General features: G+C 54.1%; 1 protein-coding gene across 2 annotated transcripts in view; it reads right to left on the bottom strand.

Moving 5' to 3' along the window:
- The window catches only part of MYO5B (myosin VB), a 348888-nt gene that overhangs the window by 14253 nt on the left and 313708 nt on the right, over positions 1–20927 (bottom strand). The window contains exons 27-34 of one of the 2 annotated variants that reach the window (XM_047696392.1): positions 19356–19421; positions 15584–15823; positions 14462–14562; positions 8414–8491; positions 5479–5677; positions 5125–5218; positions 3912–4055; positions 1349–1500 (exon numbers count right to left, since the gene is read on the bottom strand). In XM_047696392.1, the coding sequence (XP_047552348.1) occupies positions 1349–1500; positions 3912–4055; positions 5125–5218; positions 5479–5677; positions 8414–8491; positions 14462–14562; positions 15584–15823; positions 19356–19421 (1074 nt within the window). The remainder of the gene's footprint in view (positions 1–1348; positions 1501–3911; positions 4056–5124; positions 5219–5478; positions 5678–8413; positions 8492–14461; positions 14563–15583; positions 15824–19355; positions 19422–20927) is intronic. The other variant, XM_047696393.1, reaches the window with a different exon arrangement.

The following is a 20927-nucleotide window of genomic DNA, read 5'->3' as shown; positions in this document are numbered from 1 at the left end:
CTCTGGGCAGCTGGCCCCGGCAGGCTCCAAACCATCAGCGATCCAAACCAGGAGATGGGAGGAGCACGCCAGTGCACTATTCTGGCATTCCATTTATTGAGAGAGCAGATGTCCTATGGGTTCAACCCTCTGGAAAATGACTATAAAGCGTAACTTGGTGAAAAAGGCTGTTGCACAGCCCAAAGAGCTGAGACACAGCTTATGCCCTAAGGCCAATGACTGCACAGAGTTCGTTTTGTCCGGTAACACCGCCCCTGTTTAAACATCAGAGATGGGAGCTTCAATGGCAATCAAACAAGGGGGTCGGACGGAGAGTGATGGGTAGGGCTGGGCATGCCGGCGGAGCCTGGTGATGAGGGAGGGTTTTCCTGAGGCAGTGACCTCTCAAGTCAGCCTTCGACTTGCCCAGACCAGCACAAGCGTCTGGACGAGCTCGAGTGAGGGGTCGAGGCAGGAGACTCAGACCCAAGAGTTACCAGCATGTCCGTTCAGAGCCAGGAGCGGATAAAATTGGGCAGGAGGTACGGTAACTGAGACACAGCTGGCGCGAAGCCAGAAGCTACAGGCTGGTGTGACACACTCCCAGAAGGGTGGGGGGCAAGTGACAGTGGTCTAGACTCCGTGCTTCTGCCATACCACAGAGTGGCAGAGCGGGTGAGAACGGAGGGCGGTCTTAGAGCAATGCCGCTTGGGGTGTGGGCCTGTGCCGAGGCACAACTCTCTCTCATGGAGGGCTGATCTCCCTCACAAAGCTTACCTCTCCCCATAGCTTCTATGTGGCCCGGCCTCTCCCCTCCCTGTAGGCCAGCCTCCTTCTGCAGAGGCTGTCACTACACTGGTAAGGGGCCTCGTGCCTTTAGGTGGAGTTCCTCCAGTGAGGGCCCCATAAGCAGCCCTGTCCCAGCCCGGGGCCTCCTCACTTCGGAACCTGATAAATGTTTATACCTTCCTTGGGCCACTGCCCTGCCTGGGCAGCAGGCACCCAGCTCCTCGGAAAGGTCTGGGAGGAAGTCTCTATTCAGGTTGTGTTCCTGCGTGGCACTGCAGGGCAGGGTCAGCCTGCCCTGGAGTGGAGCACGGCATCCTCCTGGCACCACAGGTCAAGGCTTTTGAAAGCCCCAGGGTTCCCTGGAGGCGGCTGGACAGCAACACTGGATTTCTGGGCGTCCCACCGTTCTGAGCCTGAGCATCCTGGCTCCGCGGGCGAGCTGCGTGGCTATCATCCACCTTCAGAGCTGGAGACGCGAGGAAAGCCCAGACAGGGCCGAGCTATGGGGAGCCGTGGGCTCCGTCCCATGGGCGTCCCTCCGTCCGCTGCCAACCACCACCTCTGGCCCGGGGCACCTACCTTCAGGACTTTCTTAATGCCGTTGATGGTGGAGGTCAGCAAGGAGTGCACTTTGAGGTCATCGTTGACATAATCGGCGTGCCTGATGCACATGTAGAGGACGTAGGCAGGAAGGCAGGGCACGGTGCCCGCCAGCGTCTGCGGCTTCAGCTCTGACAGCAACAAACACCAAGAGTTAGACTCTAGCAGATGCCTGGGGCTCTGAGAACCTGCTCTGACATATTTTCTTTCCTTTTTTTTTTTTTTTTTAAAGATTTTATTTATTTATTTGAGGGAGAGAATGAGCAAGAGGGTACACAAACTGGGGGAGAAGCAGAGGGAGAGAGAGACCCGGACTCCTTGCTGAACAGGAAGCCTGACGCGGGGCTTGATCCCAGGATCTTGAGATCATGACCTGAGATGAAGGCAGACGCTTAGCTGACTGAGGCACCTAGGTGGCCCTGAAATAGAAGTATTTTCAATATTTTCCTGGAGCTCCTCTAACCTTTCAAGGGGCCGGGTGGCTGGAGGAGGAGTAGGGGAGAAGCTGTCGGGGATACACAGACACCTTCTGACCCTGAGTACTAGTTTCAGAAACTAGTTAAAAGCCCCAAACTCACAAAAGCACATTCCTCATTGTTTGGACCAGAACAATAAGACAGGCTCCTAATGCCTGGTCCTTAGAACACGAAGGAGAAGAGCCCACAGGTAGCAGCTCTCTGCCGGGTTTCCACACAGAGGCCCGGGCCCGGGGCCAGCCGCAGGGAGGAGCCGGCTCCCCAGCTAGTGAGGGAACTCGGGGCGCCTCCTGCTGCGGGCACCCCGGACTCTCCCACAGCGGACGGCGAGAGCAGGTTCGGGAGAAGCTGGCAGACCGCAAATTCCCAAAGCCAGAGCCCGCGCGCCGGGGCCCGGAAGGCCACAGGGACCTTTAGCCCACTTAACGTCCGTTTGGAAACTATGCACTTCGCAGCAGCTGCCTAGACCTCCTCAGAGCCAGGAATAGATCAAGTCGGCTGCTGAGTGGCCACGGCCATTCCCCCACCCCCCAAGGGCCACAGTGTGACACCGGTCTCACCAGCCTCTCCACTGACGGGTGGCCTTGACCTGTGTACAGCTTGTCCTGTCTTGGGCTGTCCTATCGTGACCTGAGTCCCTTGTCCTATAGACTCACGTGGTCTGCCCAGCTAAGTGTTAGCGTCTGGGGCAGGACCAATGGCTCGACACGTCTCTATCCTCCACAGCAACCAGCCCGTGCCAGGGACCTAGGAGGAGGTCGGATGGAGTCTTGGCATTTGTTTGGCTGAGAGGGAAGGGGACTGGGTGTGACATGCAGGCAGCTTAGGGGGAGATGGCCTCATCTGGGGCTGCCTGAGCGGGGACAGTGGGGAGGAGCCACCGTCTGCTAGCACAAGCAGTCCCGTTAGTTTTGGACTCTATTGTTGGGAACTTTGACTTTCATTCCCCAGAGATGAAAGGCTCATTCCTAGCAGCCTTAGAATCAGATGCAGCCCGCTGAAGGAAGAGGGGCTTCCCGTCAGATTGCCGGGCAGCTCTAGGGGGAATTAGCCTTTAGAAAAAGAGCCAAGGGACGCCTGGGTGGCTCAGTTGGTTAAGCAGCTGCCTTCGGCTCAGGTCATGATCCCAGCGTCCTGGGATCGAGTCCCACATCGGGCTCCTTGCTTGGCAGGGAGCCTGCTTCTCCCTCTGCCTCTGCCTGCCACTCTGTCTGCCTGTGCTCACTCTCGCTTCTCTCTCTATGACAAATAAATAAATAAAATCTTTAAAAAAAAAAAAAAAAAAAAAAAAGAAAAAGAGCCAAAGCACTCAGTCACTGGAAATACCCAACGCAAAGAACGGAGGGAAAATCTGCCCTAGGCTAGAGTCATCCCAGCTTCCACAGCACTCGGCAAGCTGCTCAGCAGGGTGGGACTTTGGCAAACTCACATTTCTCTAAAACAACCTCCACCTCCTAGTTGACCGTCCAGTGCCCCTACAAAAAGCAGCCACTTCATCTTGTCATACTGAGAAGAGTCTGTGACTTCAGCATAGCACTTTCTCCGGTCATATTTCCCATCTATTGTATCTCCCACGTCTGCATTTTATGGAACACCTAAGGCTCCAAGTAAAGAAGCTTGTGGCTCAGGGTCCAGAGGACCGTCTACCCAAGATTCTTCCCTTTTTTCACCCAGGACTCTCTCCTCCAAGCCTCCTCCCGCTACTCTGCAGGCAGCTGCTGGACTGGGCTGGGCTGGGCAGAAAGGCAGGCCTGGGGAAGCCAGGTGGAGCAGGACCAGAGGGGAGGGAGCCAGGCCACGTGGCAAACCAGGCTGTGGCTCGGGGTGGCAAGGAGAGTCGCACCCAAGAGCCTGGCATGTGGTCGCCATAGCATCACAGCATGAGCATGGCCTGGGTGGGGGTGTTGGGAGCTGGTTAGAGAAGCAGCCATGTGAAGGGAGGGTGACAGAGAGCCAAGGATGGGTGGGAGGTGGTGGGGTGCAGAGTGGGGGGTGGGTTATGCTGGGTTGGCCATGCAGTTGGGGAAGGAGCTGTGTGGGGGTGGGATGCCACAGAGGGTCCCGACCTGTCACCAGGTTCCGAATGAGAAGGGCCTCGTCTTCCTTGTGGTACTCCAGCATGCCCTGGAAGTCCTTCTCCTTCCGCTGGACGGTGACCTGCCTGTTGAGCTCATGTCGCTTCCGCTCACTCTGGGCCAGTGCCTGGGTGGCTGGGCAGGAAAGAGACAGGGAGCATGAAGAGAGAGCTCTAGGCTGCAGGCCCAAGAGGTGGGGGTGCCTTAGGTCAGTGGTGCTTTGCTCTGGGGATCCAGCGTTCCACACCCCTCACGTGATCTGTCCTTGTAGCCCAGACCACACTCCAAGGGGCTTAGCACCAGGCACTGGGGGCCCCCCAGGATAAGAATTCAGAATGAATGAATGATAGGTCTTCAAGACTGAATGAGAGAGAGAAGCCTGAAGCCTGAGAGGCCAGGAGAAGGAGAACTCAAAGAGAGCAGAGAGATTCAGGGATGGAGAGGGGCTGAGCAGAACACATAGCCTCTCCTCCCAGATCCTCCTCTAAAGCAGCAGGTGGACATAACCAGGTGAGTAAGCAAATGACACCCGTGCTGGGTGCTGTGCCCAGAGGCACTTGGTATTAGGACGAGAGATGGGACTCAACCCTGGGGACACAGCTCTTGAGATGAGAGTAAAAGGATGGGGGGGATCCAGGTGGTGGGGGGACCCAGAGAGGATTCCACGCCAGGTGGCATGTGTCAAGAAGGATTGGGGCTGACAGATTTATAGCAAGGAGTCAGAGAAAGCACATTCTGGATGTTCCTGGAAGAAAATCTAAAACTGCCTGACCTCTCTGGGCCAGATTCCAGGTTAGAAATTTAATCACAGGACTGACCCTGTTCCTTCCTGACTACCTGTCACATGGAGTGAGGCCCCTGTGGTCGGGGTCTGTGTGTTGTGTAGCATTTTTCCCCACACCAAAAAGCTTCACCTCCCAGCTCCCTTGAGGGCAGGGCCACAGGGCCACGGTCTCAGTGCAGAGCTCAGAGAAAGCACCCAAACACCTGCTGGCTGACTGATCTTCGTCCAGATTCCGGCCACCTGAGAACGTGTGAGCCTGTGGGGTCTGACTTGGTCTATTCTACGGCTGGACTGGGCACAGGCACCAGAGGACGGGGGAAGCAGGAAGAGCCTGCAGAGGGAAGTGGGCCGTCCGTTCCCTTCCCTCACTCGTGACTGAGCACACACACACACCCTCTCTCTCTCTCTCACGGACCTTACCTTCTAGGTCCTGGACCTTCTTCATGTAAATTTTCAGTTGTTTCTTAAGCTTTTTCTCATTCTTTTCCAGCTTTTCTACCAGTTCTTTGAGGTCCTAAAATCAGAGGGAAGCAGTGTGAGAACAGACTTAACCCGGCCCTGGAGGGCAGGGGCTAGAATCCTGCAGCCCAGGATGGCCCTCGGTGGCCACCAACCCCAGTCCTAAACCCTTGCTGAAGGGGGGTTTCTAGATTCTGTTCCTGCTATGGGGCCAAAGATGCAAACCTGGCCCATTTAGCTAAAGGCCATCGATGGCTCCAACGGTTTCCAGAACGTGACTTTCCAGAGTGCGATCCGATGGACAACATCACTCACCAGGTTCTCGTTGGTCAGCCGGGAGATCTCCTGCTGGACACCAAACTCCACCTGGGCCTCCGGGGACAGCAGCAGCGTCTGGCAGAAGGTCTGCTGCTGCTTGTCCAGCTCCTCCTTCAGGGCTTCCACCTGCGCCTTGAGGCCCTCCACCTCCTCCTCGTGCTCGCGGCTCTGGGCCTGCAGCTGTGCCTCCAGCAGCCTGCACCAGGGCGAGGGGGGGCCGGTGACCGTGGGGCTCAGGTTGGCGCCCCACGTGAGGGGCCACAGACGGACAAACAACGGGGAGCAGCCAAGCACACAGCAGCAGCAACTGCACAAACCCAATGGGGAAGATGCTGAGGGGAACAGTCTGGCAAGCAGCCCAGCCCATCCCGTCCGAGGATGGGAACTCGGAGCCAAATGCACACCCCTGGTCTGAGGTCTTTTCCTTGCCACCCCCTCCCCCATTCCGTTCCTCATCCTACGCAGGCAATTGGTTTGGGATTGAGAGATTGTCTCCGTGTCAAATTGCCATCCACAGAAATAAATTTCTTACAGCATCATTTACAGAAAAGTATCCACATCTGCGCCAGCTTCTCAAGAATCTCCTTGTTAAGACAAAAGCCTAGTAGACTCAACTAGTGCTTGCGTATTTCCTCTATCCTAGATTATCTGCCTGTCTTAGAAAGGCAAAACCCGAGCGCCCTTTTTCTCGTCACCAGCACCTCCACTTTGTCTGCAGCCATAAATACACAAATTTTTCTCTAGTCAAAACAGAAATTAAGACTCCTGGCGAACCATCTGGGGGAAGGTTTCAGATCAGCTGGTGTCATGAGCAGAAGCAGAACAATCTTGAGAAGATCTGGACAAGGTTGGCGAGAAGTCTCAGAAGACTCTGAGTCTGAAAGGTCCCCAGGCAATTCTGGGAGATGCCTGTTCCATCCGTCATGAGAAGGCAAGGGATTCTCGAAGCTTCCCAAGCAGCTTCCTCCTCCTTGGGAAACATCAATGGGAACGAGGTGCTACCTTCTTGGGCTCAAGAGCAAATGTTCTGATTCAGGGTAGTGAACATCATATGAAAGAAAGGTAGGATGTTCTGGATGAAAGGTACACCAAAAGCTGTCTGACCAGACCCACATGCTCGAAAATTCTCTTTGGTCTCTCCCAGGGATGCCAAGACAGTGACCAGAGCTTAGAGTCAGGAACCTGGAAGTGCCTCAGAAATGCCAGTAAGAGTCCCCAGCTGCCCTGGAGATACCTTTTTTGTTTTGTTTTGTTTTACAGTTGTGCTAATTTGGCCACAAGAGAGGAGGGACCAAGTTGCCAAGGGAGCGAGAGATGGGGAGTCTCTGCTGTCAACGCCCCCATGGCTGTGCCCATGTCTTTTGTAGCTCAGTCAGCTCCACAGTGACACGGGGAGCAATGCCCGACTCCCAGGGGCTTCTCAACAGATTCATACAAGTGAAGAAATGCTGGAAGAATGACTGAATCACCCACGCCACACGCAGCGTCATCAGCTGAAAGCACTAATGACGTGAGGATTAGGGGGAAGAGCTCTGTGATTAAATTAGCATTTTAGAGGACATAGGATATTTAGAGAGCATCCACTCTTGGCTACAATACACTAAAAGCATCACCAGAAAGCTATAAACATCTCAAGCGAGAACAGAAACCACTAGGTTCTCGGGACTCCCCCTCAGGATTCGGTTCCTGACTTGTGCTGTGAGTTTGTGCCGGCAGCTTTCTTATTCTCCATCTAGACTGTAGTTGGGTGGCTTTGGTTCTAGGCAAGATATGAGAATCCCTAGCCAAGCACCGGACTAGACACACCTCCTCTGAGGCCAAGAGTTCAGAGGTCACAGCCAGTGACGGAGCTGGTTCTAGAAGCCACGTCTCCTGATGGATAGGTCTGAGCTTTCACTTTTGTTAATGCATTCATTTGCTTATTAAAAAAAAAAAATCCAATCTGCTGATAGAGAGCCACAAGGAATCACCTGGTTTTACATGGGGGTTCCCTCCCCAATAAAACAAACTTCTCGTTGGGACAGGTCTTACTGAATAATGGCCATTATAACAGAAATGTCAGATAATATGGGTCCTGTGCTTACTACGTGCCAGGCACCTGTCTTAACCCTATTCCTTAGAATGACTCCATGAGGGAGGTCCCATTCTGGTCCACATCAGAGCAGCGAGGGAAGAGACCCTTGCTCACAGGCAGTGGGGCCACTTAGCAACCTAGAGCCAGGAGGCACGCTGCCTCAAGGACCAGCTGATCTGGACTTTCTTCTCCCAAGAACAGATTCTTGTTGCTGTAATGGGCCCTCCAGCAGGTCACAGGCAGATAACACTTCGGAGGTACTATGGGAGGGCGTCGGGTTCCCACCCGGCCCCGCCACCGACAGGCTGAGGGGCCTGGGCCAGCATGGACTCCACCGCCACGGCCTCTTCTGGGACACAAGCCTGTGGACCATCACCGCTTTGGTTGTTGGGGGGCTCAAATGCGCCAAGCTATGCCACAGACCCGAAGGGCCACACGCGGGCAGCCAAAGTGGGATAGGACCATCACATGGTGCATGTCTAACCTCCCTTGGTAAACTGCTCACCCACAGCTCAAGGCCAGTGCCTTATTCAGATTCTGGTACCACATGGAGGATTCAGGTTCTAGATCTTCCACTGAAGCGGCAAGTTCCTTGAATCCTGGAAGCATCAGTGTCCTGACCCCAGGAAGGTTCCCCTGAGCCTTCAGCTGCTGTCGCCTAGACCCATATGAGCAGCTCCCCGGGCCTCATCCACACGGAGCCCGGACACAGAGCACCAGCCAAGTGACCCGAGGGGCAGCCCACGGCACCCCCGAGACTCAGGCCCTGGCCTCCACTCCAGGTGAGAGACAGGTAAGCGTAGACACGAGCAGGCGGGACAGACAGAGCAGGCACAGGCAGGAAGGCGTATGCGTGACCTGGCAACTTGCTTTAGGCCTTGGTAGGCCAAGCCGAGCTCTCCATCTTCATTCAAATATCCCCAATCCTCAGTCTTGCTAGAAATAAAGGACAAAAACAGGGCATCGAGTATAGAGAGAAGAGACAGGGAGGAAGAACGTCCAGGAAAGTGAGGCCAAACATTGGAAACCAAAAAAAAAGGAAAAGCTCGAGAACTCCTAGCTTCCCTTCTTCCTTTGCGATCACCAGCACCTGAGTGCCTAAGAATGTCCCTGTTCCCCAGGCTGGGTCTCAGAAGGGGGTTCGTGCGCTCTCATGGGGGATTGTGGATCACGATGGGAGCCAAAGGCTGCACTTGCCCCAATAAATTCTGTGAACAGCAGTGGTCGTCCCCCTCTCCCCACCACCCCCCCCAGAAGGATTCAGAAAAGGAAAGAGAATGAGGAGACCTGCAACCAGGGCAGGGAGGCAAGGCCTGCGCTCAGTAGAAGCCCCAGAGGGCCTCCGGGAAGGCGGCATCTGCTGTGCTCTGACCGGGGACACGAGGCTCAGTGACACTGAGGGAGACAGCTCCACCGCTGTCTGCTTTTCAAGGCCATTCTCCACTTTGTCACTAAGGATGCAAAAGCATCATCTCATCTCACCTCAGCCCTCACCGCAGTTGCACATAAACCATGAATAAAAGCCAAGGAGGATGCCTGTGGAACTTTCTCTGCCCCCACCCCAGGGACTGGGTGGCATCTCTCCTATTCACTCAACCCGGAAAGCAGATGGCCAGCTGCCGCCTCCTTGCAAATCCTTTGACCCTCCCCAGGGGCCCAGTGCCTGCCTATTGCCAGATGAGTCCCTCCTGGAGGTCAGGCGCATGCTCCCCGTACCCCCAGCCATGTACCTCCCTGAGGCACACACAGGATATCCTCAAGGGCCGGTGGGAGGGGGCTGTAGGCCGCAGACTGAGCCTCTCCCACCTGCCAGGAGGCTGCCCCCGACTCTCTGTGTGGGGATCCTCCTCGTGCTGGCTGGATCCCAATTTTCCTGGCAGGAATCCTGGAGGAGCCGTAGGCAGTGTGCAAGGATGGGCAACCCTGTCCTCACAGCAGGGAGACAACCTTCACCCGGAGGAGTGGAGCTGCTGTGTTGCTCCTGCTGGGTGCTAGGTGAGGTCTGGGGGAGTAGCTACCCTGATGCCCCCTCCCCGGAGCGCAGCCTCATGAAGGGCAGCCCCAGGCCTTGGCAGGGTTCACACAAGCTGCTTCTAGAGGGAAGCCGGTCATGTGGCTCCTAGGTCCCACCCTGAGAAGCTTGAAGGAGAGGGAAGGGGCAGGGACCACTGAGAGCATGCGGGCTCCACGCCTTCCTTTCAGGGCTGTGCTGCCTCCCGCTGGGCAGTGAGCGGATTACTACCAAGAAGTCCATTGTGGGGGCCTCTCCTCTTCAGGACTCTGGCTCCTCAAATGTCCAGAGCTCTCACGGAGGCCTGGCCTCCCCCAGAGACTGCGTTGACTGGAGACTTTGAGCTGTCCCCTCCAGTTCCTAGCATGGAACTCACCTGTGTGTTTCCACTTATCCCAGCAAATCCAAAAGGGACCCTGGCCATGTCAAGTGGGAGCTGGCAGCCTAGCGCCCATCCCTTCTCAGCTCCTACCACATTTAACTAGGGCGGTCAGTAGCCAGTACTTTGCTCACCAGGAACGCGGGACCTTTTCCTTCACCTTGTTTGCCATGAGTGAAGGGACCCCAAAAGGGAGAGGACCTGCCTGGCCCGGACAGCCGCCCACCCTGGCTGGCCCTCCAGATGCCCAGGCGGAGGGAGGGGGCTGATGGCTCTGGCCGGGAGGGTCACGGTGTTCCTATAGTTCCGGTGATGGCACACGGAGTCCCACCTCTCACCCTCTGGCGGGTGCCTGTGCGTTGCTGAGTTACACAAAGAGGAAGTTAGCATTAATCCCTGTTCCGAGGGAGACGCTCTCAGAATTCTTAATTCTGGAACAGGCCGGGCATGATGCACAGAGATAAAAGTAGAGACTGTGCGGGCCAGTCATCACACAGTGCTCAGGAAGTCGGGCACACCAGCTAATGAAAATGCAGTCAGCCAGCTCAGGTCCGAGCCTTTGTTCCTGGATGAAAGAGGTCCAGTTCCTCCACGGGGACTCTCTCTTCCCTTCTCGGGCCCTCATGGCGGGAGGCCCAGGAGGGAGCGCCACCTAGTGGCAGGAGAAGGAAAACCCAAATGCCAGCTTACGGGAATTAAAAAAAAAATAAAGTACAAGAGGTCAATGAACATATCAACAAACATTCAAGGAGGATGGGCTGGGTACACACCACTGTGCCGAGCTCCATTCCCAGTGAGCCTACAGACACACTTGAGCAACCAGCAGGTAGTATCCAAGTTGCTCCAAGAAGGCAGCAAGACCGCACAGAGGAACCCGTCTGGAGAACCAGGCACCCCAAAGGCGTGGTCGTGGTTGTCGCCTACATGTCCTGGACCTGTTTCATGTGTAAAATGAAAGTGCCCCGCTGACTTATCTGAGGTTCCTTCTAGATCTTTAATGGCATAATCTTGTTCACTGTAAAGCTCATGCAGCCGAAAAGGCATGGGAGAGTATTTGCTTTCTCTCTGTGGACACTGTCCACAGAGTCCCGTCAGGACTTTGACCCAACCGCCATCCCTCTGTCCTGGCTGGAGGCCCTGCCTCCTTGTGAACGGAAACAGGCAAGGTTCCTAAGAGCATGAAAATGGTCGGTTTCCAGTCTCTAAAAAACTGGAAAATGTCCTGCTCCACGGATGTCCTTATTTCTGTAGCTCACAGCTGGATGTTCTGCCCAACTGCCCAGGATGCTCCCCACAATCTCTGAGAATAGGAGGCCGTAACCCCAGCACCATGAATGAGAGAAATGTCTGAGCTGCAGGCAGGGCCCGGGAAGGTGAATTGTCTCGGGATAAATAGGGCCATGCCTCTGAATTACAGCAGACAGGAACTATGCTGATGGTTTGGGACCCAGTGAATTTTGGGAACACTTATGAGGGAATCATCGCCCCACAGAGTTTCCAGCTGGTAACAGTGACAGTGAGGATTCAAGGAAGGGAGCTGGGGAGGCTGAGGCTCTCTTCTCCCTCCCTCCTCTGCTGTGTGAGCAAGACATCCCACAGCAGCTGGGGTTCAGGCCCAAATGAGCCACGAACCCCAAGCCTATCCTAAGAAATGTGCACACACCCTTTTCTGGTTAAACAGGATCTCCCCTGTCCCAAGGAGGCTCCTTGTAATAACCCTGGCTTTGCCTGTCCAACAGGCAAAGCTACCTTTTGTGCCAAGGGCCTCCTGTTGTTTCCTGGAACCTGCTGGGTAGAGGGACGGCAAGGTTTCCTGGGACCCAAGCAGAGGTCCAATAATGCACTCTAAGTTTCTCTTTGCAGTTCCACAGACTTGAGTGGAAATAGACAGTGGCCAAAGGTACACTGTTCCCAGAGCTAGACCTGAGCCCTCACCACACTCCTGCTCCTACCTCACTCTGTGACCTGAGCGCACGCGGGGCGTGAGCCTAGCCTGTTCTGCTACCCACTTCCCCAGGCCTGCCCCACCACACTCTCCAGACACCCACCTGTGTCTGCAACCGCCCGCCCCGGGGGCAAGGACTAGCCCTCTCTTTAATTCGATTTTGGCCACAGATGAAATGGTAATAACGTTGCTGATTTCTCTTAGCTCCCAAAACGTGGAAATGAAAGCCCTTTCTGGAAGCAGAAGAGCCATCCATCTTCCTGCAGTTCCTTCCCAGAACAGACCCTCATTACTGGCTTCTCTCCCAAAGTGGAGAACAAAGAAAGAGGCACAGTCATAAAGATGAAACAGAACTCTATAAACTCTGGAGGTTAGCACGTGAAAAAAGTTCCAAACCCGGGGACCCTGGACTCTCAGAGGAGCTGTGACTGGGCGTGGGGAGTAGCCCTCCAGAGAGCTAAGCAAAATCCATTGCCTGGGAATGTAAGCTTCTTGTAGGTAGAGGACAGATTTTTGTAACCGTCCACCCCAAAGCATATGTGCGTTCATGCAACTTCTGTTCCAGCCAGAACACTCTGTTACAGGGAAATCGCAGGCTGGGTCTTCGGAGCTCTCTTATGGGCAGGGGCTGCCCTTGTAAGAAGTGATGGCCTCACTGCCTGGCCCGGGAATCGCCGTCTGCACCCCCCTGCCCTGCATGCCCCCCAGCGCTCCTTCCTCAATGTGGCGGTTACCAAACCTCGAAAGGCACAAACCCATCACGGTCTGGTCGTGTCACTTTCCAGCTGTGGCAGGCACTGGGGACGGGGTTCTACAGGCTTCCCTTCGTGAGGCAGCTTTCTGTACCTAACTGGGGGTCACGGGCTGGGAGCCCCCTATTGTACCCCGGGCTTGCTGGGAGTGCAATTCTTTTAAGATATAAGAAAAGCTATTTTACTTTACCACACCATGATTATTGCTGCAAAGGAAGACAAATCCACAGTAAGTAAGCAGCCTCTGGGACTGGATCCCTGACAAGCACTTGGGTAAGAAGGAAGCTGACAGCTGCTGAGAGCCACGGTGCAGGTCAGAAGACCCACACTCGCGCTCCTCCATCAGGGTCCAGCTCACTTCCTTCCTTCCTTCTTCCTTTAGTTTCAAATACTACACCTGTGTTCTGTTCTCTTATTCAATGCATTTCTTCACTCAAGATATATTTCAAATGACTAAATCTCGACTCCAGTTTCAGCACCGAGAAGCTCGCCTTCAGTTTCTTCTCTCTCCTTTCGGGGACAGAACCGCAGCACTCCAGGAACGGACTCTCCTCCTGGGGGGCCGCTAAAAGGTCTTCATCTTCTGATTACCTACACAGTGCGCTGGGAGCAGCCCAGCCCGGGAGTCAGGCCTTCTGGATCGTACCTCGACTCGGTTTGGGGCTGGCCGCGTGCCAGAGCCACTCACCCCTTCTGGGCCTCAGTTTCCCTCTCTGCAGAAACGGGGGCTGGAAGACCTAGAAATCGCAGCACTAACTCTTCAGGTCATTTTGTGACATTCTCGCTGAAAACATCAGGCTGCATTCCCAGTGACACCTACTGACATTTTCCAGATATGCTTCCGGTTTTCAACAATTCTGTAAAACGCTTAGTGACTGCTGGGACATTCGGTTGAGGCGAGAGAGAAAGGCAGCCAGGAACAAGGCTGGCTCTGCTCTGACGAGTACCCATGGGGGCACATAGAGGCAACGTCATTAATAATGGCGGTCAGTGTTCTCAGTGCACTACACAGACCAACTCACATGGTCTTCTCCATCACCGTGTGTGAGGTGTACTGCTGGGACTGTCCCCAGTTCAGAGGAGGAAACTGAGGCACGGAGCAGTTGTAAGTTACTGAGGGAGTTACTGCATAGGTAGTAAGCGAGTGGAGCCCAGGATGCACATTTGCCAGGTGCTCTGCCACACTGCCTGGGGGTCTCCTCCAGGCCCTGCCGCCTCCCAGGGTCACACTCTGTTGCCTTAACCTGGGGGAGCTCATCCTTAAGGAGGGACTAGAGGTTGGTTAAGTAAAATCCAGGGAAAACTCATGTTCGCCCATTGGGCAGTGGTCTAATTCTCCTGTCCAACCTCTGGGGTGTCTAGCTTGGGTTCCAGCTCTTAAATGCTGGGCACTGGGGCCCCCCAGCGGGGTTGTGTCCGGCTGGTATTAAAGCAAAGAGCTGCAGCCGGCCCCTCCCACAACTCTGTTGGGCTCATTTGGCGCAGGCTTCCCCCTCAGTGCAACGAGCCACTCTCACCATCTTCCCCGCTCCTCCTGTCAGCACTCCTCCCAGGGAGGGTCCCTTTCCTCAGGCCTGTCAGAGGGTCTACCTTCTGGAGGCTCCAGCTGTGTTCTTGGAGTCTTGCAGAAGCTAACAAGTGGTTTCCTAAGGGCATGGGATTCAGGGAGTCTGTTCCTTTTCATTTGCCTCCGGTAAAAAGTAAACCCTGATGCTGAAGCACGGGGTCAGTGTCTGAGAAGCAGACATCACACAGCAGCTTGGGTAAGACCCCTTCCCATCACCTCCTCCAGGCAGAGTTACCATGAGGTGGGACTTACCGGTTTGTCTGGCAGACCCCGTGATAGGCCTCGATGGCGTCTTCCTGATCTACATGCTTTTCACTGTTAGGCCAACTTGTTCTGGCATTAATGTTTGGCTCCTAGAAGGTTCCAGATTAAAATTACACTCTGGTAATGTAAACAACTGTCATGAAACAACTTCATAAACTTTACATGCAGAGGCATAAAAACAAGTTTTTCAGGTGGCGAGGTGGGGTGCCTGGGTGGCTCAGTCGGTTAAGCGTTCCACTCTTGATCTCAGCTCAGTTCTTGATTTCAGGGTTATGAGTTCAAGCCCCACGTGGGGCTCCTTGCTGGGCCTGGGGACTACTTACAAAGAAAGAAAAAAAAACCCCAAGCTTTTGGGGAAAAAACAAAGGCCCAGGATGACCTCAAATAAGAGCAATTAAACCCAGGCAGGAATGTGACTTCCAAAGGCACAGAATGATAAGGCCTGGCTGTAAAAGGCCCTGAATGTGGAATGGTGGTTGGGGGGCCATGGGGAGGTGACAGCGTCTCTGGAGGTGACAGCACCCCAAATCCAAAGGCCAGGGTGACAATCTGTCTCAGCATTGATCCTCCACACTCATGACTACCTAGGACTACCTATGTATCCTCCATGTCACCCCTGAGCCATACCTAGAGTGATCCAGGTCCTCTAGGGTCCCTGTCCCCTCCCCCTCCCAGTCTCCACTCTGTCCCAGAAGGTGAAACTATAACGAACAAATCCTAAGCCAGACTTGCCCCACTGGGGAGGGCTGAGAGGAAAGGCTTTCTCTACCTCAGAATCAAGGTAAACAGCAAGGGGCAAAGCATGAGGTGAAACACAAGGCCAAGGGGGTCTTGCTTCTCTAATTCTCTGCCTTGTTCTTTTTGAACCTATTCATACTGAGTAACTTCAGAAGATTCCAGAAATTTCCAGCAAAGTCAGCCATGAAAGGTCACACCGAAAGGGCAGCAAGTATCTTGCTTTGTCCTTAGTGGGGAGACCCCTAGAGCAGGAGAGTTTGCTCTTTTAGGTTAAAGGTTCTCGCGGGTAAAGATATGTAAGAAAAACCCCGCCTGTATTACCACCGAGGGTCACCCCCTCACCAGCCCGGCTGGGGGCTGCCGAATCGTTACCGTGCTCTTGCCAGCAAGTCGGCGCTGGTCGGCGCTGACGATCTGGGTCCTCAGGATGAGCACCTCCTCCTTGCGAACCTCCAGCTCCTCATTGGCCAGCTTGAGCTGGTTCAACAGCAGGTGGTAGCTGTCTGGAGAGCCGTGGGTGGAGTTGTTCTGGGTGGCTTGGTCGGCCACCGCTTTCCTCAGCTCGTTCAGGTCATTCTTCAGCTTCTTGTTTTCCGACTCTAGTTCTTGCCTCTGGAAGACAGCCCAAGCAACACACTCCCTTTCTCCCTGGACCTCAGTTGGGGATGGGGGTCTCCCCATGCCATCTTCCCCCTCCACCTTCCTTAACCAACCTGCCCTGACTCCCACGAAGCGAACAGCAGCCTTCTGGTTTTAACAAGAACATGCACCGTAAATGTTCTGACCAGCGAAAGGCCAGTAGTTAAAACTGGATTTGAACCCACAGCCCTAAGTTACTAGCGTGAAGCATCGCACACAAGGCCTCTATGATAGCATTCCCTGAAGTGACTGACAGTGTTCATACTTCTAAGTGTACTTGGCCATGAAACCCCTATCTACCTTCATGGAAATGTCAGCTTAATTTTACAGAACATGCTTTTAACACTGGACTTCCTAGAACCTTAATACACTAATGCACTTGGTGACTTTCCAGAGAGCATATAGACTGCAGGATTTCCTAAACTTATCTCTCAAGAGATCACTGTCCACCTCCCCGCTCGCCCCCCGCCCCCCCCCCCCCATTCTAAGGAGCACCACGTAGACTAAAGTTTTGGAGTATATTTTGGAGTATACCAGGAACACTCTTTTGTTGGGTCACATGGAAAGCCACCAATAGTCAATGCCAGTGGAAGAAAAACCACTTGTGTATAGAGTAAAATATACCACTGAAATTCAACTTTAGGATGTATTTTGAGTTTTCTGGGCGTAACATTTAACTTGGTGTTGGACAAAGTCAGACCATATATAGTTTGATAATCACACATATAATGCTTTTAAGGTCTTGCTGTATATGGGATTCAAAATTTCCCAACCCCAACTGCCGGCCCCCCAAAAGTGGATAAGTGGGGGACTGGCTGCAGATTACAGAAGCCACAGAGCTAGGAGACCATATAAACAAACAATGTCTTTGTTTTCTGAACAAGGACAAGAGAACAGAGCTGAGAAGACTCACAATAAATTTAGAGGCCCTGTCAGGACTAGCACCCAGGATTCCCGATGCCTGGTCCAGGGAGTCTCACCTTCCAGCCCCCCTACATCACATCAGGCCTCTTTGAGCAATGCTCTGCAGGTGTGGTGGGCCTGCGGACCCCCCCAGTCCCTCTCATCCACAGCGGGGGATGTCTAAGCCTAGAGCCCAGTACCCAAATGGTGTGCTTCTAGCCCCTTCATGCACTAGAGAAGGATCAGGACCATTTCTAAAACTCTGGTAGGGGGAATTCAGAGTATCAGCAAAAACCACTACTCATGGTGGGGTGTGGGGGGGTCCTCCTGCCGTTGCCTCATCTCCCCCCGTGCACTTGTGGGCAGGTTTTCCAAACCTGGTTTGCTGAGGATTGGGTAAGATGGCTCAGTGGCCAGGTGTGTAGACTCGCCATCTGCTCAGACCACGTCTACACTCTGAGAGGGCACGGTTGACCTCCCGCCCTCCATGCCCTCGGAAAGATATGCCTGCTAGATATGGGTTTGCATAAAGCCCCATTTTTCCTCCTTTCCCTCAAGGTCTGGGTCTGTTAAGTGAGAAGCATCACAGCCAGCCTCCCCAGCATTGGTCTCTTGCAAACCCAGGGGTCCCCAGGGCCAGCCTCTGGGACAAAGGGCACAGGTTGAGCCCAGTCTCACCAGAGACAACAAAGGGAAACCAGGTCTTGTAACCTCAGAACCCTGGCTTAACAGAGCAGAGGGGTCATGGAGCTTCAAGAGTTTTGGACAAGTATTTGTTGAGGTCTCCGTGAGCCCAGCCCTGCGCTGGCAGTGCGATGCAGCCTACAGGACCCGGGGGAGCACCTTCCTCGGGGGGCAGCTGAGAGAAGGGGAGCTTTTGAGCAGATTGGGAGAGGGAGCCCTGGGAGCAGCACTCTGTGCTGGAGTAGAGCACTGGTTCTCAGGGTGGCGTGGGTAACAGAAACCTCATGAGGGCAGGTGAAAACCAATGGATATGGCAGGGCTGGGCTGGGCATTTGCCTTTCTAGCATGTCTGCAGTGATGCTGTTCCTAGACCACTCCTGGAGACCCATTGGCCTAGACTGTCTTACCGGTTCTAATGCAGCCTAACAAGTTCGCATGCTCGGGGACGGCTGTGGAAGAATGGTGTGCAGAAGGCCGGTACCACAGGCATCTACCACCAACACCCTTGCAGTGCTCTGAAGCTTTTAAGTATCACACGAGAAAAAATAAGTCCGATCAATAATTCCGAAAAGAAAGCCCCCACACTTCTGTGGCTCCCATTGTTCAAAGAGCCATGGGCACGATTCTGGGCTGTTCTCCTGGGGTAATGAAGCTGTTGCCAGAGATTTCCATGGTCCTACGAGTGCAGCCAGACTGACCACAGCAGAATGGATAAATTCCCAATTCCCAAGTCTCTGGGAATTGGAGGGGTGTTGGGGGAGTGCTCTGATGCCCCTTTTCTATACATTCCCTCCCGGCCCCAGAGCCTAATCCTCCATCACTGTAGTCAACATAGGCCTGCTTGCCCTGGGACCTTCCACTCTCTAACCTCCCAGCTCTCATCAGGCCAGCCCTGGGTGCATGGGGACATCTCTCCATGCAGGTCTAGCTCATTTTTCAAAGTGAATTCATCCCACTGGTCACCTACGACTTTAACTGGAACTCTATCAGGTAGGTAAAGACATATGTGACATAACAAATCCATATGTGGTTCTGGCCCTGGTTCCTGGCCCAGAGCTTCGAAAACTCTTGTGATTCCTACTGACAGAGATGAGAGGAATAGCTTTCATTATATTTGGTCTCAGGGCCTGGTTCTGGACTCAGGGATGCTAAAACCCTTGGCATTTCTTCTAAGTCCTAACAAGCCCCTTTCAGCCCCACTGAGTTGATGCCAGCCACCAAGGGAACCAGCCCTGAGAGCAATGCAGCTTACCGCCCTGCCCCAACCAACGCCCTGAAAGGGAAAGAGGAGGGCTGGAGATCGAGCTAAAAACACCCAAGGCCAATAATTTTATCACTGGTGGCTGTGTAACGGAACCTCCACAGAACCCTAAGCAAGGAATTCAGAGGGCTTTGGGTTGGCAAGCACAGGGAGCTGGTGGGGGGTGGAGATGGCCTGTGAGCTCTGTGCCCCTTCTCATACACCTTGCGTCTCTTCCATTCGCCTGTTGCTGAGCTGTATCCTTTATAATCAACCAATAATAGTACATAAAATGCTCTCCTGAGTTCTGTGGGCTGTCCTGACATATGGTCAAACTTGGGAAGGGGGTTATGGGATCCTCCGATTTGTAGCCAAGTTAGACAGAAGTGTGGGTCACCTGGGGACCCACCCATCTGATTGGCATCTGAAGCGGTGGCTGTCTTGTGGGACTGAGCCCCTAACCAGTCGGGTCTGTGCTAACTCCAGGGAGCCAACACCTCGTTGGTGTTTCCTATGAGCACAGACTATAGCTGCTTGCGGTGAATACACATTTCCTCCATTTCCGAGAGGAAGAGACCCAAGGGGGCCTGGTGTGCTGATGGTTCCACTTGAGAACAGACTCTGTCATCCATCCTCCGCAGGGGAGAGTTCGAGGACCTCGTGTGCTGACAGTCTTACCTTCAGACTATTGTAGGCTAGATCTGCATTCTGGTCCAAGTCTAGGTCACTCTTCACTTGCTCCCCCTGCACAGATGAGGAGACAGCAGGTGAGCCCGGACCACAGGCAGGGGTTCTGTAGGCGTGTTTCCACCTATGGTCCCTGGGCTTGTTTGCACAAGTGCCCATACCCACTGCCCCTGCCACCCAGCAGGACCACCTCCTTCCCACCTCTAAAACACAGCTTACAGCTCCAGGCCACTAGGAAGCTCTCCGCAGATGACCCCTCCGCCGGCCCTCACCCCCTCCATGACTTTATTCATGGGATCCTCATATATACAAACATGTAAACGCTCCATTGTGGGTCGAATTATGTCCCCACAAAAGAGACGTTGAAGTCCTAACTCCTGGTCCCTGTGAACATAACGTGATTTTTAAATGGGGTCATTGTAGATCAAATCAAATCAAGATGAGGTCATTAGGACGGGCGCGAAAGTGTCCTCACAGGAAGAGAGAGGGCGCACGCATGAGCACACACACACCATGTGCACACATGAGCACACGCACGCCATGTGCATGCATGAGCACACACACGCCACACGCACACAGGGAGGAGTGCCGCGTGAAGATGGAGGCAGAGACTGGAGTCATACGGCGCCAAGTCAAGGAACTGGAGCTGAGGCATACACCCAGGGTTTCCAGCAACACCAAATGCTCAGAGAGAGAGGCATGGAACAGATTCTCCCCCAAGGCCTTTAAGACAGTATGGCTCTGCTGAAACTTTCATTTTTGACTTCCGGCCTCCAGAAGCATGAGAGAAGAAAGTTCTGTTTTGAGCCATCCAGTTTGTGCGACTTTGTTCCAGCAGTGGAGGAAAACAGCACCATAACACGTATGTACTTACTAAGAAGGTTAATCAATAATTTTGTCCTTATTAATGAGATCCAGGAGTTACTTTGGGGTGTTTTGGGATGTGTGTGCACAGGTGTGTTCTGTTTCTCCAGCTGCTCCCTCCATGTCCCCCTCCAGGAGGGGGTCCAGCAGCTGGCCCCTGCAGTGCTCACATGCCTGACACTAAGCTCTGAAGGATGTGGACAGCGGCGCCCGGAACGCTGGCCCATCAGGACTCAAGGAACCAGGACTCCTATGGCAGCTACTGGACTTGAACTGGCAATGAGAAGGGGCAGGAACACCCTCATAAAGGGGGTGTTCAGGGCGATTTCAAACAGTGGGTGACGGTCCTTAAATAAGATAGGTTTTGGAGCTAAAACCTGACAGTGCTTCACTGGATTATCTGCGCGTTAGCGGCCTTAGGTCCGGGCTAAGGCCATCACCAGCCATGCGTGGATCAGGTGTACCCAGGCAGAGGGCCCGGGCAGAGCATGCCGAGCACCTCCGGAGGACGCTCCCGGATTCAGGGTTGTGGCGCTGACCACTGGGCTCCCTGCCCCCGCAACCTGGGAAAGCCGCTGTCCAGGGTACCAGTCTCTGCCTCGCCTCCTGCCTCAGCAGTGGTCTGGGTCAGCTCTTCACCAGCCGCCCCAGGGAGAGGCCTGCACTTCCGTTCTGTGGAGCAGGGATGTGATGCGTGGC

The sequence above is a fragment of the Lutra lutra genome, chromosome 12 (assembly GCF_902655055.1).
Source record: "Lutra lutra chromosome 12, mLutLut1.2, whole genome shotgun sequence".
Classification (NCBI taxonomy): Eukaryota; Metazoa; Chordata; class Mammalia; order Carnivora; family Mustelidae; genus Lutra; species Lutra lutra.
The sequence above is the reverse complement of the archived record's forward strand: the minus strand, read 5'-3'. Positions and strand labels throughout refer to the sequence as shown.